This window comes from Penicillium samsonianum (assembly GCF_028829775.1).
Source record: "Penicillium samsonianum strain IBT 33392 chromosome Unknown utg000006l_segment0_segment0, whole genome shotgun sequence".
NCBI classification, from domain to species: domain Eukaryota; kingdom Fungi; phylum Ascomycota; class Eurotiomycetes; order Eurotiales; family Aspergillaceae; genus Penicillium; species Penicillium samsonianum.
The window spans coordinates 1679600-1691450 of record NW_026643264.1 but is presented as its reverse complement, the minus strand read 5'-3'; the positions used below and the strand labels follow the sequence as shown (position 1 = coordinate 1691450).

Sequence of the window (11851 nt, the reverse complement as noted above, 5' to 3'; positions counted from 1 at the left end):
GTTGCATGGCTTGTATCATTTGAACCTTTGTATAGATGATCTGCTTAAATGCGCACCACCTTGTCGTGGGTTTGAGGTGTGTCCGTCTCACCATTTTGTTTTCGCCACATGCGGGAATAACGGCCTTGCATTTTCACCAGTTCCTCATGCGTGCCGCTCTCGACCACCTGGCCTTCCTCTATGACTAGAATGAGGTCTGCCGATGTGATGGTGCTTAGCCGATGGGCAATGATGAGCATGGTTCGGCCATTGGACAAAGTTGCAAGGGAATTCTGGATATGCTCTTCGGTTTTAGTGTCGAGCGCGGACGTAGCTTCATCCAGCAGTATGATTGGAGAATCTTTGAGGATAGCTCGAGCGATTGCCACACGTTGCTTCTCACCGCCGCTGAGGCGCAGTCCACGGTCTCCAACTTTGGTGTTGTAGCCGTCTGGAAAACTCTTGATCTTGGCATGAATACCGGCATTGCGACAGGCGTGGTACACATCTTCATCACTAGCATTTAAATTTGCGATCTTCAAGTTGTACATCAAAGTCTCGTTGGAAAGGATCGTATCCTGCGGAACCACACCGATATGCCTGCGCAGAGAATCAATCGTGATATCCTGGACGTCATGTCCGTCGACGAGGATTTTGCCATGTTTAGGGTTGTAGGACCGGAAGAGGAGACGGAGAACCGTAGATTTGCCACCACCGGACTCTCCCACGAGGGCTGTAGTGGTTCCTGGTCGACAAGTGAACGTGAGTCCATTCAATATAGGATTCCGCGGATCATAGGAGAATTTAACATTCTGAAACTCGACCCTTCCTTCACAAGTGGCCAAGGGGGAGGCGTGATCGCTGTCAGTGACTGTTGGCTTCTCTTTGAAAAGCTCCAACATACGCTCCGCAGTGATCAAGGCCGACTGTATGGAGACATAGAAGGCTCCGAAGAAGCTCAGAGGACCTTGTAGCTGGGCCATGTACATCAACAAGGTAACAAACCGACCCACTGGTTGCTGGAGAGTAGAGACTTGAAATGCAGCGATGAAGCAAGTGACCAGTAAACAGGTCAACAGCACAGTGCTTTGACTGGTGTTTAATAGAGTCCCACAGAGAAATGTGTAGTACTCAGTATTCTGGTAATTGCAGATAGCGCGTCGGTATCGGGCAAACTCGTGTTGTTCCGCATTGAAGTATTTCACCATTTCGTAGGAGACCAACGAATCGTTTCTGCGTGTGCATGAATGTCAATCTTCTTGTAACTCAGATACTTGGTATTTGCCTCAACTTACTTGATCGCATCCTCGTGCCTCGAAGCATCGACCATCTTTCTTCTGGTCTTCGCATTCCACTAAGCCATGCAAATGGTAATATAAAGATACACAAATGCCGAGATTCCAACCACGAGGGCGTAGTAAACATCAAATGCAACTAGGAAATACCCAATTGCGATGAGCAGATCAGCTAGCGTAGGAAGGAACTGAAATATTATTTGCTCCAGGAATGAATTGATTGATTTGCCTTTGTTCAGAGCTGAAAGAAGCTCGCCTGTCTGGTTTCGCAGGTGAAAGTCCAAGCTGAGACTGTGAACATGTTCGAAGGCAGCTGTGGAAAGCTCCAGGTAGGAATACTGGCCGATGGGAATCCAGGGACCAGAGCGCAAAGAGCCCACATTTGCCTGCAGCCACCGGTAAAAAACATACATGCAGATCTCAAACCACGGTGGTTGGCGGTCATTTGCATTTTGTTGATTTGCCAAAGATGTAATGATCGCTCCAGTCTGGATGGGTATCCATACATTGAGAACTCGCTGGAAAATCACGAGAAGAAAACAAATCACTGCCACAGCCTGTAGGCGGGGGGACTTGGAGGGCCACATGTATGGAAAAAAACGGGAGAAGCCACTGAGATACTCCAAGCAACTCCTGGATGGCAATTCTTCTGGTCGGGCCCAGGAGTTCTGTGGTTTGGTATCTGCGGGTCTCGCAGTTCCACTTGTTGAACCATAGATCTGGCCATTACCACGACAACTCTTTGTGCGCGGAGGGCTCAGTAGCTGAGTTGTCTCAGTATCACAACCTGGCTCTTCCTCTGAGCCTCCATCAAGTCCTATGAAATTACTAGACTTGGTGGAGTAGAGTAGAACAAGAGAGACCAGAATCAATATACGGACCCCGTTGGGGACCACTTCCATGCACTCCCAAAAGGTGATCCCCTAGCGCATTGCGCCTCCGTTGGGGTCTCCGACTACTGGCTCATAGTGGACTGAGGTATAAATTGAGAGGGAGGTGGTAAGAATAATAAGCTCAGTGGGAATGGCGAAGGACCAACATGTGAGCTGAGTGGCCGTCGGGGAAGAGCTGGTATCGAGTATGCTGAGAAGAATAACTGCGTAGGCAAAGATAGAGCCCACGATATAAATCTGCGGTTGTTAGGACGTAACACATAACATAGCAATAGGAGACGTAGCGCATAGAGACGCACCACTACAGACTGCCCGCGCCACCAATACTCGGAGCGGGCCATTAACACATGGGTGGTATATATCGTCGCATTCGCAAAGAATGTCACAAGCACACCAGCTGAGAGCCAGTTAAAGCAGTGTTTGACGGTCCGGGAGAAAGGCTGAGTCTGACTGAAAGCTATCGGGTTCCAGGTCTGTCTGGGATGCTGGCCCTCATTGTTCTGCGGGTCTTTTTGCTCGGTCTTGCTCGTGACGACCACTTGGATCACAAAAACAACGACAAACAACAGCATGAGGAAAACCGGGTAGAATGTAAGTAGATACTCTAACAGCGTTTGGGGATTCATAATAGCGGTTTGCTCAAGAGCAAAATAAAGTCTTCTCATGCAATTGTCTCGGGCTATTGGTGGTGGATATGTGAATTACCAACGGTGGCAACAGGGTCACTGATGGGAACCAACGGAACTATTATAGACTTCGGTGACTGGTTAGCAAATTGGTAGATCCGATATGTCAAAGTGAAAGGTGACACGATATATGTGAGACAATACCTGCTGCAATGTCGTCTCGGTGTACGACAGGGGAAATGTCAACCATCAGCGTTGTGGATGAGTATCGAAGTAACCCCAACTGATCCCATTTTATTGTCACTAGTATGCACGGCTCAGAGAGGGGGTGGAATAACTCTAGTATCCAGAGGCTGAGAGCAAGTAACTTGAATAGCGCGCTAGAGTATGCAAGGCGCCTCTAGACCTCTGTTCCAGCTCGTAGCCTGCATTTGTGGAGTCAACGGCTTAGTCAATCATCTCGGAGGCCTTGAATATCCCCAATGGGGATTCAAAGGCCATGTTCCAGTATCCCCAACTAAGGCGGCCTCTGCGTTAGTGGACCAATCAAGTCTTTCGGTGAATATGCTTGAGGAATTGTGATTTGATACGAGATTTTGTTGTCGGTGCTAGGGAGGGGCGCATGAATCTGACGTATTCCTCTTGATCTTCACCCATTCCATGGCTGTCTCCATTTCACAGTGGCAGCTGCATCTTTACAAGGCTTTCTTCACTCATGATGATACCCAATTCTGCAAATCAGCCTCATATGCAGTGTTAGCCTAGCAGTCGGTGAATGTGCATGCAAGCCTGAGCTCAGGTCAAAGGCCCGGGATTCTGGCCCCAAATTCCGGAATTTGGGACCGTTACGTTTTTACGACACTTCAGGATCCATATCATAGCAAACAGTACATTGGAATTCAGGGGCCTGGCCTCTCAAAGGAGGACGTAAAGATATGGATCATTGTCTCTTTTCTTGCTTCTCACCCAAATTGGGAACCTTTAGTACTAGACTAATTTATTTGGCCCAAATTTATGATTTAAGGCAGAAGTCAGTAGCTCACAATGCCTTGCCGCACCCCTGGATCTCCTTTCTGCGCCGTATGTTATTAGGGGAAAGGGGATCGGCCGTACATCCCCTCCCCTGTAAGAAATCTGGAGCAGCACAGCTAATATTATGATCCTCGGAGACTAAATACCATTGCAAATTACCACTAATGCATTCAAGGATTTAATTGTCACATTCGTAGCTTGATTTTCATTATCCAGTGCAGTCTTATAGAACAGTGGAAAGCGGTTCTGGCCAGGCGATGTGATAGCTCATGGATGATATCCGGAGCGGGAGCAAGAAACAGTACTTCTAATTATGGGCTGTGAGTCATTTTATTTGTTCGCAATGTTATTTTCTTAATTCACCAAGATAGCTGGAACCTACTCGGGCTTAAAGTGCCGAATTACCAACCTTTTGTCAATCCAGCTTTCAAATCCCTCCCACGCATTACTTTGGCACAAATCGTGTTATCAAGGTTTGTCTCTTTGCCTCATACCAAATGGGTTGGTGAATAATTCTAACACTGATCACGTAGTGGCCTAGGTCATTGTCCGCGCCGTTTATAGACATGGCCAACGGTTTTTTTCTTCTCGTCACCCCATACGGAACTTGTCGAGTTCCAGGAAGTCTTCGAAAGTTTAATGTGTCATGGGAGCTGTTTCTTGAAAGTTTCCAAATGGAGCTTAATGGCCCGGAAAAACTTGATCAAGTAAGCGGAATCAGTGTGAGGGCCTGACTTTACGACTAGAAGAGAGGGAAAGTTCGGGTGCTTTGGGGGGAACGCGCCGCCGATGACTCGTCACCAAATCTTTACTTAGCATTTGGTGGAAAATGTGATCCAAAGGAAACAGTACTGCAGGCTTTGATCCGCGAGTTCTGGGAAGAGACCAAGCGGGAAGTTTGGCTATCCATGGCGAGGTGGCCGAGGTCGATGTTTTTTGTACTTCGAAAAGCAACTGATGGATTGCCCAAATTCACTTCCTGGTTTCATCCAAACCGAAAGGTGAATCGTCCTGCAGTGAAGGATTCGGCATCGAGTTGGACCCTCAAGAGCACCAAAGTTTCATTTGGGCCATTGGCAATCTTGTTGCACTGGGGACTCTACCGCTCACGGAAGTGTAAGAGAAAAGGGACTACGAGGCCATGGAATATGGGCGACTGTGGAGGCTGCCATGAAACTAATCAAATTACCCCCGAGTCCACCTTCTGGAACGCCGATTTATTGACAGCCTTTGTAAAAGATGCGGGTCAGCGTGGAAGTGACTTCTAGGCTGGATGCAGTTGTAAAATTTCCCCTCGTCGTCTTAATAACGCGACTTGCTGAGTACGTAATCAATTATTTATCTCAAAACGAAGTTAGTTATCATAAGGAAAATATAGATAACATTTGAAAAGAAATTCAGGCTTTGGAAGATTTTTCTGTTCCTGATCTGTCACAATTCAATCCCTGACCACACTCAACGGCCCCCATCAGTTCAGCCCCGTCGTCGCAAAATCTAGCCATCGAGATATCTTTGAGGGTGAGGCCAAGAGGACGATGCGTTGTCCAGTGGACATACACGGTGCCGATATCCTTAGCGCATTAGCTTAGCATGTACCAAAATTATCTTTTGAAAGATGATGTTAGAGTACTTACCACAGTCATAGTAGGATGATGCTTCTTCACCGAGCTTTCAGAGGCGATAGTAACCAAGAATGACTACCCTGTCTTGTGAGTTATCACAGTAAATTTCCCAGTTTTTGGAAGTCAATTCGAGCTTACCACTGCCTTGAAGTAGCTTTTAAAATGAAATGTTTTGGAAACTCCCGTTCTCTTGTCATCTAACGCCCATCCTTGCTGCCGCAGCTCCTCTGTATCGGAAGTGAGTTGCTCGGCGTTTTCGCCCTCGGCAAAGAGTGGGGTGTTGGATGCCATGGAGGTTTAAATGGATTTCGAGAATGAGCGGGGGTTGTGGATCATATAAACAAAAGCGCACGTGATACACTGACGCAATCTGTGGCTGACCATCAAGGCCTGGTGGTCCCTGCTCACCACACACTTGTTACAGAGCCTGGCCGCACACAGTTTCGCCAAGAAGAGGTCGGGAAAATCAGGGAAAATCAGGGAAAATATAAACCAACTCATTCAATATTTTTGGATCGCCAATAACACATCCTCTTTTTATTTTACGGAAAAGATAGCGCGATGCAAAATTCGCATCTCAAGTTACCAATATATTACTATTGCCCGATTTGTAAACAATAAGACAGGTTCTATTAAGACGCTCAGAGCAACAAGCTATATAGGACGCGATGTCATATCCGGGACAAAAAATCGGTCCGTCTCCGTGAAGAATCCAAAAAATTGGAATATTTCCGCTGGAGTTTTACAAAATCACTAGTTTTCGTCCACGACGGCCGCTGAGACCTGATACTCGCTAATAATTCTGGTATATACCTCTTGGGAAGCATAGGTATCCAGAAATTAAGGTCTTCGCGAGCAAGAACGGTACATCCAATGTCGAAGGCCAGCTTGGCGTCTGCGTCCCAGGACCGCGAAGGAACTCTAGGGTATTTTTTTGTCGGAGAGGAAGACGCCAACTGGAGGAGTGCGAGGGACATGGACATGTGGCCAAGGCCGAAGTAGAAACCCTCAGGTTCAAAACTTTGGGGATATTGCTTCAAAAGTAACAAGAGATTCTTCCACTCCGAGACGGCTTCCATAAACCGGCATTGGCAATGCGAAAGACTAGCAGATGCGAAAACTGAGCGAAGATGCAGCCACTGATCACTAATATCTGGAGATGAAATTCTAGAAAATTGCTTTCGCAACGATAGAACAAGTGTAGAAGCTTCGTTGAATTTGCCTTCTGCGATGTTCACATCCAACATAGACACTTCGAGACGTCTCATGGCTTTGGGCAGGTTTCCATGGAGGTGTATTAAGCGAATCTCGTGTTCGACCTTTGAACGAGCATCATTGAAGTAACCATCTGCACAAAGAAGATCTGAGAGTCTGCAAATGACCTGAAACCGATTTGGATCGGTTCTGAAGTCTTCGCACTGAAGGTAGGGATAGCAGTTGCTCAGGTAATCTCTGGCTTCGGCTAATTTGCCCCGAGACTGGTAGATCTTCGAAACGGTAGACCATTTCTTGAAATTGACAGACAGCTCCATTGGGGACCAAATCGCATCTTTGTTCGGCTCCCAGTCATTGAGATCATCGATTTCAATGCTGGCAGATTCATAATCTTCAAGCTGGATCAAATTCTCAATATGAGAAATCATTACCAGACGGGTTAGAGCCCGTAATCTCGGGTTGGCCGTTTTGTACGGATGAGCTCCTTTTTTGTAATCGAGGATCACTTCTTCCGACTTATGAAAAGACCCTTCTAGCCGTGCAATAACACTCCGCCGTAGAGCAATCGATGCTTGGATGTGATCCGGAGCAGCGTCGCCAAGAAGATGAGTCGCTTCGTCCAAAGCCTGCTGAGGGTATTGTACTCGTCTGAGTCGAGCCTTAGCGACAAGAACTTCTGACAATGCCAACTTTATAGAACGTGGAAGGTCATAAGGCTTGCTTTGTTGAAGAAGATGGTCTATTAGATGGGCAAGGTGCATCCCGTGCCTCTGAAAGCTGATTAGAAGGTCAGTGGTGGTGTTCGTGCAAATCTATCATATATACCCGGCCCGAGTTTCATGTGAAGAGCGGAAGGTGCATTGGCAAAACTTACTTTTCTTCCAAGGCAGGGTCGCGGGGAAACACGTGACAAGAAACCTGCAAGCCGACCAAGGTCCAGTACCGAAGATCGTCAATGCTTGAAGGGTGTGCTGAATACTCTCTTGCTTCTTCAGATAGAGAGTAAGTTGTATGCAAATTATTCTCGCAATTATCCAGGTAGATCCACGAACCCAAACGAAGCTCTTCCAAGGATACAGTCAATGCTTCCGTCTTGAAAAGCTCACCGAGCGGACCGAGCGAATCGTAGTCATATGGGACGCGGACAGGATATCCATCCTCACTCCAACGCAGCTGAGGTTTCAAGAATCCCTCAAATAACCACCTGGGTACTTTGTCGCCCCCGAGAGCCGCGAAAATGCAGAGTAACTGCAACGAGGCTGGAGATAGTTCCGGCATTATAAACTGGTGGGCAACGGACTCTGGCAGCGTGCTAGATGTTGTAGAAAGGTTGCTCTGATGAAACCCGGTCTTCTTAAATGCATTCGGTTGTGATGAAACAGTTGAAGCTCGTTTCCGTTTCTTAGTGGCAAATTGAGCTTCTGATGATGATTAGTCATGTCTTCGGTCTTGGGTGGCACTAGCTTCCACCAGGGTGGGCCTGCGCCTTGCGGATGTGCGTACCGGAGGAACCAGAGGTCTCGTTTCCGCTTCCATCTGTGTTTTCAACAGCCAGAGTGTAAAGGGTCTGTGAAGGAGGATTTTCGATGATGCTTTCGTCAATCATTTCATCTTCTGATCCCAAAGGTAGCGGCGTTGTGGTAGGTGGCGAGTCTGTCGGACATTAAATTGGGTTTGACGGAATGAAGCTATAGAGTTAGCTTAAAATGTCCACTTACGAGGTTTGATACATTCTGTGTGATCGTCGCGTTGCTCCTCAAAGAGTGTGTTGTATGTCCCAAGGTCTGGAGTTCTGGTGCGTTCCACAATCTCTCTGTCGGGAAAATCTTCCTCAATTGAGGTGTCCTTTAGTTGTATAGGATTGACAATGGAAGAACTGTCTGGACTCGCTGTCATGGTCCGAGATTCTACATCGGTGCTCTCGCTCCTTTGCCATGATATTCCAGCAGCTGGACCATTAGCATATCTTCTAAGTCGGTATTTCGAAACACTTACCTTTTATAATCTCCTCGACTTGATGTGCAAGAATAGGGCAATCCAACTTGTCTTTGTGTTTGTAGATATATTGAACGAATTTTGGGGCTCCTTTCGCACCCAATCGCCGAAACGTATTTTTAGAGATAGTATGGACCACAAGAAAAACATACGCGAGACCCATGAATTCCGATATCAGCCACAAAGAATTGATGTAAGTTATTTCGCTCCATTCTTTTTTTCCTTTTTTGGTCGCATCGGGAATGTTGGTCACGTTCTGAATGCTCCGAAGTATTGAAATGAAAGAATGTTCCTTTTCAGATCCTCGTGGTATTGCAAAGTCTGCCAACCCTGATTGATTGATCTTTTGAGCACCTTTACCAATAATTTCCGAACAGTGTGACAAGGCTTGCTTTTCCTTTTCATGAGCGGAAAGTTCCCAATCTAGTGAACTTACTACCGCTTTGGAGAGGACAAGTAATTTTCGAATGTCCTTGTCTTCCTTGTCATCGCATTTCTCGAGCCCATCTTGCCACTGAAATTTTTCTTTGCCCACCTGTAGACTAATCTGCACCGGCGCCATGTTTAGGTGTCTGGTTCAAATTCGACGCGAATTACAGCCAGTCAACGCGCTAGAGTCGAATGTACAGGAACAGGCGATAGGGTCAACGGTAGGAGAGAGCCTGCTGAAGGAGAGGGTATCGGTAGAAAGAGAGGGGGCCAGTAGAAAGAGAGGGGCCAGTAGAAAGAGAGGGGGCCAGTAGAAAGAGAGGGGGCCAGTAGAAAGAGAGGGGGCCAGTAGAAAGAGAGGGGGCCAGTAGAAAGAGAGGGGGCCAGTAGAAAGAGAGGGGGCCAGTAGAAAGAGAGGGGGCCAGTAGAAAGAGAGGGGGCCAGTAGAAAGAGAGGGGCCAGTAGAAAGAGAGGGGGCCAGTAGAAAGAGAGGGGTCAACAAAAGGAAATCCTTCGTTCATCGCTCTCGAACGTTAGAGATTCTATTTTATGACACATAAATAATCAATATCCATCGATGATCCTAAATATCAGTCACCCTGGCATGGAAGATAGAGGATTTAGTGTCGAATACTAAGATTGAATACATGGTGGAAACAAGGTATAATACTCAGAAAATCATGTGACAACTGGTACCAAGCATACCATACAAAAGTGCATAATATCCGCGCAGATTGTTGAAAGAGCGGGTTTTGTCATTTTTAGTTAGAGATTCCAATATACTCGACCCAACGCACGGTCCAATTCCCACACCGGGAATTGGACCGCACGGGTTGAATGCAAAAACGGGTTGAATGCAAAAATTGATCAACCTACCAATTTAAACCTCTCATTTAACAACCTTCCCCTATGGTATCTATAGTATATTTAATATTTACAGATTCACCTGGTCCCGCGCTTTCTTCTGAACTATTTAAATCCTCCAATTTCGACTTCCTGGCGGCGAGAGCTGCCTCTGTAGTAGCAGTTCCAATCCACTTCTTCCTCGCTTGCTGGATTAATTTCTTCCTCTCTGTTTCATCTCTCACTTTTATATGCCTATTTGCATCTAATAAAGTGAGAGGACCACCCATATTCACCCTTCGCTTGCTTTTACTAGCTTCCTTCCGGCGTTTTAGGTCCAACATGTTGGCATTGTCATGCGCATACTGAGCGCCCGCTTCCACCAAGGTAAGCGCACCAGCCAAAAATGGAGCTAGTTGACGGCGTAGCTTTGGAGAAATAGCATCGATCTCATTTCCAATCTCGTCGGTTTTTTTTTTGATTTTTTCAGCGTATTTCCGGAAGGTTTTAACGTCTATTACCGGCGAATTTGGTATAGAGCTTGACTCTGGAGGGGGGTATCACCATCCCATATCTCTAATACTGGCTCTGGAAGATTAGGATCGTCATTCCAACCTAACTTCTCTAAAGCAGTATCTGCATTTAAAGGATAGATACCGCATTTTTCAAAGCCAGAGCGTATTGTACGGCTTTTAAATGCTTGGTTCCGAACCCCATGGATGCTAGAAAAAAAGTCCGATTTTTGCTTTACTGAACCACCCCACTGTACTATATCATTATTATTCTTACGAAAATAATGCTTTAGCACCTGAAACGGCATATCGTCAAGCGGCTGACATATATGCGTTGTATGTGGGATAAAACAGTATGGAATAATCAGATTATTCTCGCAGAATTTGATAAATTCATAGGTGAGATGGGAGCCATGATTATCCATAAGAAGAAGCCGAAAACCCGTCTTTATACAGCGATTTTTAGTGCTTTCTTCGAATTATTGAAGCTATTGAAAGGCTATAGTATCGTCGGTCCAACCATTAGGTGTAGGAGTAATCCAATAGTCGTCGGGGAGGTTGGTAGTCCTATACCAATTCTCCATATGGAATTCACCCTTAACCAAAAACCAAGGTGGCATTACCCAGCCATCGGCAGCAATACATTCAATTGAAGTGAGCGATTCACTAGGCCCGCCAGTTCCAATACTAGCAGATTGACCAGCCTTAGTTGAAACGACTTTCCGGGGTTTGCCTTCGCCAATTTTGAAGCCGCTTTCGTCAAAGTTATAGATATTCTTCGATCCGATTTTTAACCGCTGAATAGTATCACCTAGGCGAGTATACCACGTAGTAAGATGACCAGGTGTAACTGCGTCTAGGCGGTCCTTTTCCATTGGTTTTTGCTTAATATAGGTGTATTTATCGGGTAGTCGTTTAATAAAACGGTAGGCCCAATTCATACCAAGGCATACATCTGGATTATGCCGATGAAGAATTTGACGTGCACACTTCTGGATCATATCTGCAGTTGGAGGAGCATTTGCAGAATTCAAGGTATCGATCCAATGAATTAATGCCTGCTCTTGCTCAGTCCCTAATGCTTTGTTGGCGCCAGCATGGCCAGTTTTAGATTTGCGACCGTTGATTCTACCCCTTAGGGTATGGTATGGAACGTCAAATTCCCGCGCCAATACTGAAATTACAGGCTTATCATTTTCATAGTAGGCTTGCAAAGCACTAGAAGATCCGATCTTCCAATTTTTGGGATGAAAAAGGCATTTTCAGTGGTAGTAAATAGAGGTTAAAAATGGTGGGTGGGTGAGGTTTTGTATTCAACCCGTTTTTGCATTCAACCCGTGCGGCCCAACTCCCGGAGGGAGTTGGGCCGTGCGTTGGGCCGAGTAGGTATTATTATTCTGATTGTTGAAT

The 11851-nt window shown here is 46.2% G+C and overlaps 6 protein-coding genes across 6 annotated transcripts; all 6 read right to left on the bottom strand.

Annotated features, from left to right (window-relative positions):
• Nucleotides 1–44: 44 nt before the first annotated feature.
• N7471_010681 (uncharacterized protein) lies at nt 45–1861 on the bottom strand (the record flags this gene model as incomplete). The annotated part of the gene is made up of 3 exons (XM_057283400.1): nt 45–1212; nt 1275–1333; nt 1385–1861. 3 exons carry the CDS (start codon nt 1859–1861, stop codon nt 45–47), a joined length of 1704 nt encoding a protein of 567 aa, XP_057132379.1.
• A 336-nt stretch (nt 1862–2197) lies between these two features.
• Nucleotides 2198–2793, bottom strand: N7471_010680 (uncharacterized protein; the record flags this gene model as incomplete). Its single annotated transcript, XM_057283399.1, has 2 exons — nt 2198–2404; nt 2467–2793. 2 exons carry the CDS (start codon nt 2791–2793, stop codon nt 2198–2200), a joined length of 534 nt encoding a protein of 177 aa, XP_057132378.1.
• A 2429-nt stretch (nt 2794–5222) lies between these two features.
• On the bottom strand, nt 5223–5738 carry N7471_010679 (4a-hydroxytetrahydrobiopterin dehydratase; the record flags this gene model as incomplete). The annotated part of the gene is made up of 3 exons (XM_057283398.1): nt 5223–5396; nt 5460–5522; nt 5586–5738. The coding sequence occupies 3 exons, from the start codon at nt 5736–5738 to the stop codon at nt 5223–5225; spliced, it is 390 nt and encodes a 129-aa protein (XP_057132377.1).
• Nucleotides 5739–6200: 462 nt separating this feature from the next.
• On the bottom strand, nt 6201–7940 carry N7471_010678 (uncharacterized protein; the record flags this gene model as incomplete). Its single annotated transcript, XM_057283397.1, is given in 3 exon segments — nt 6201–6249; nt 6261–7382; nt 7537–7940. The coding sequence occupies 3 exon segments, from the start codon at nt 7938–7940 to the stop codon at nt 6201–6203; spliced, it is 1575 nt and encodes a 524-aa protein (XP_057132376.1).
• Nucleotides 7941–8121: 181 nt separating this feature from the next.
• N7471_010677 (uncharacterized protein) lies at nt 8122–8558 on the bottom strand (the record flags this gene model as incomplete). Its single annotated transcript, XM_057283396.1, has 2 exons — nt 8122–8315; nt 8381–8558. The coding sequence occupies 2 exons, from the start codon at nt 8556–8558 to the stop codon at nt 8122–8124; spliced, it is 372 nt and encodes a 123-aa protein (XP_057132375.1).
• Nucleotides 8559–8906: 348 nt separating this feature from the next.
• Nucleotides 8907–9219, bottom strand: N7471_010676 (uncharacterized protein; the record flags this gene model as incomplete). The annotated part of the gene is made up of 2 exons (XM_057283395.1): nt 8907–8987; nt 9094–9219. 2 exons carry the CDS (start codon nt 9217–9219, stop codon nt 8907–8909), a joined length of 207 nt encoding a protein of 68 aa, XP_057132374.1.
• Between the last annotated feature and the right edge of the window lie 2632 nt (nt 9220–11851).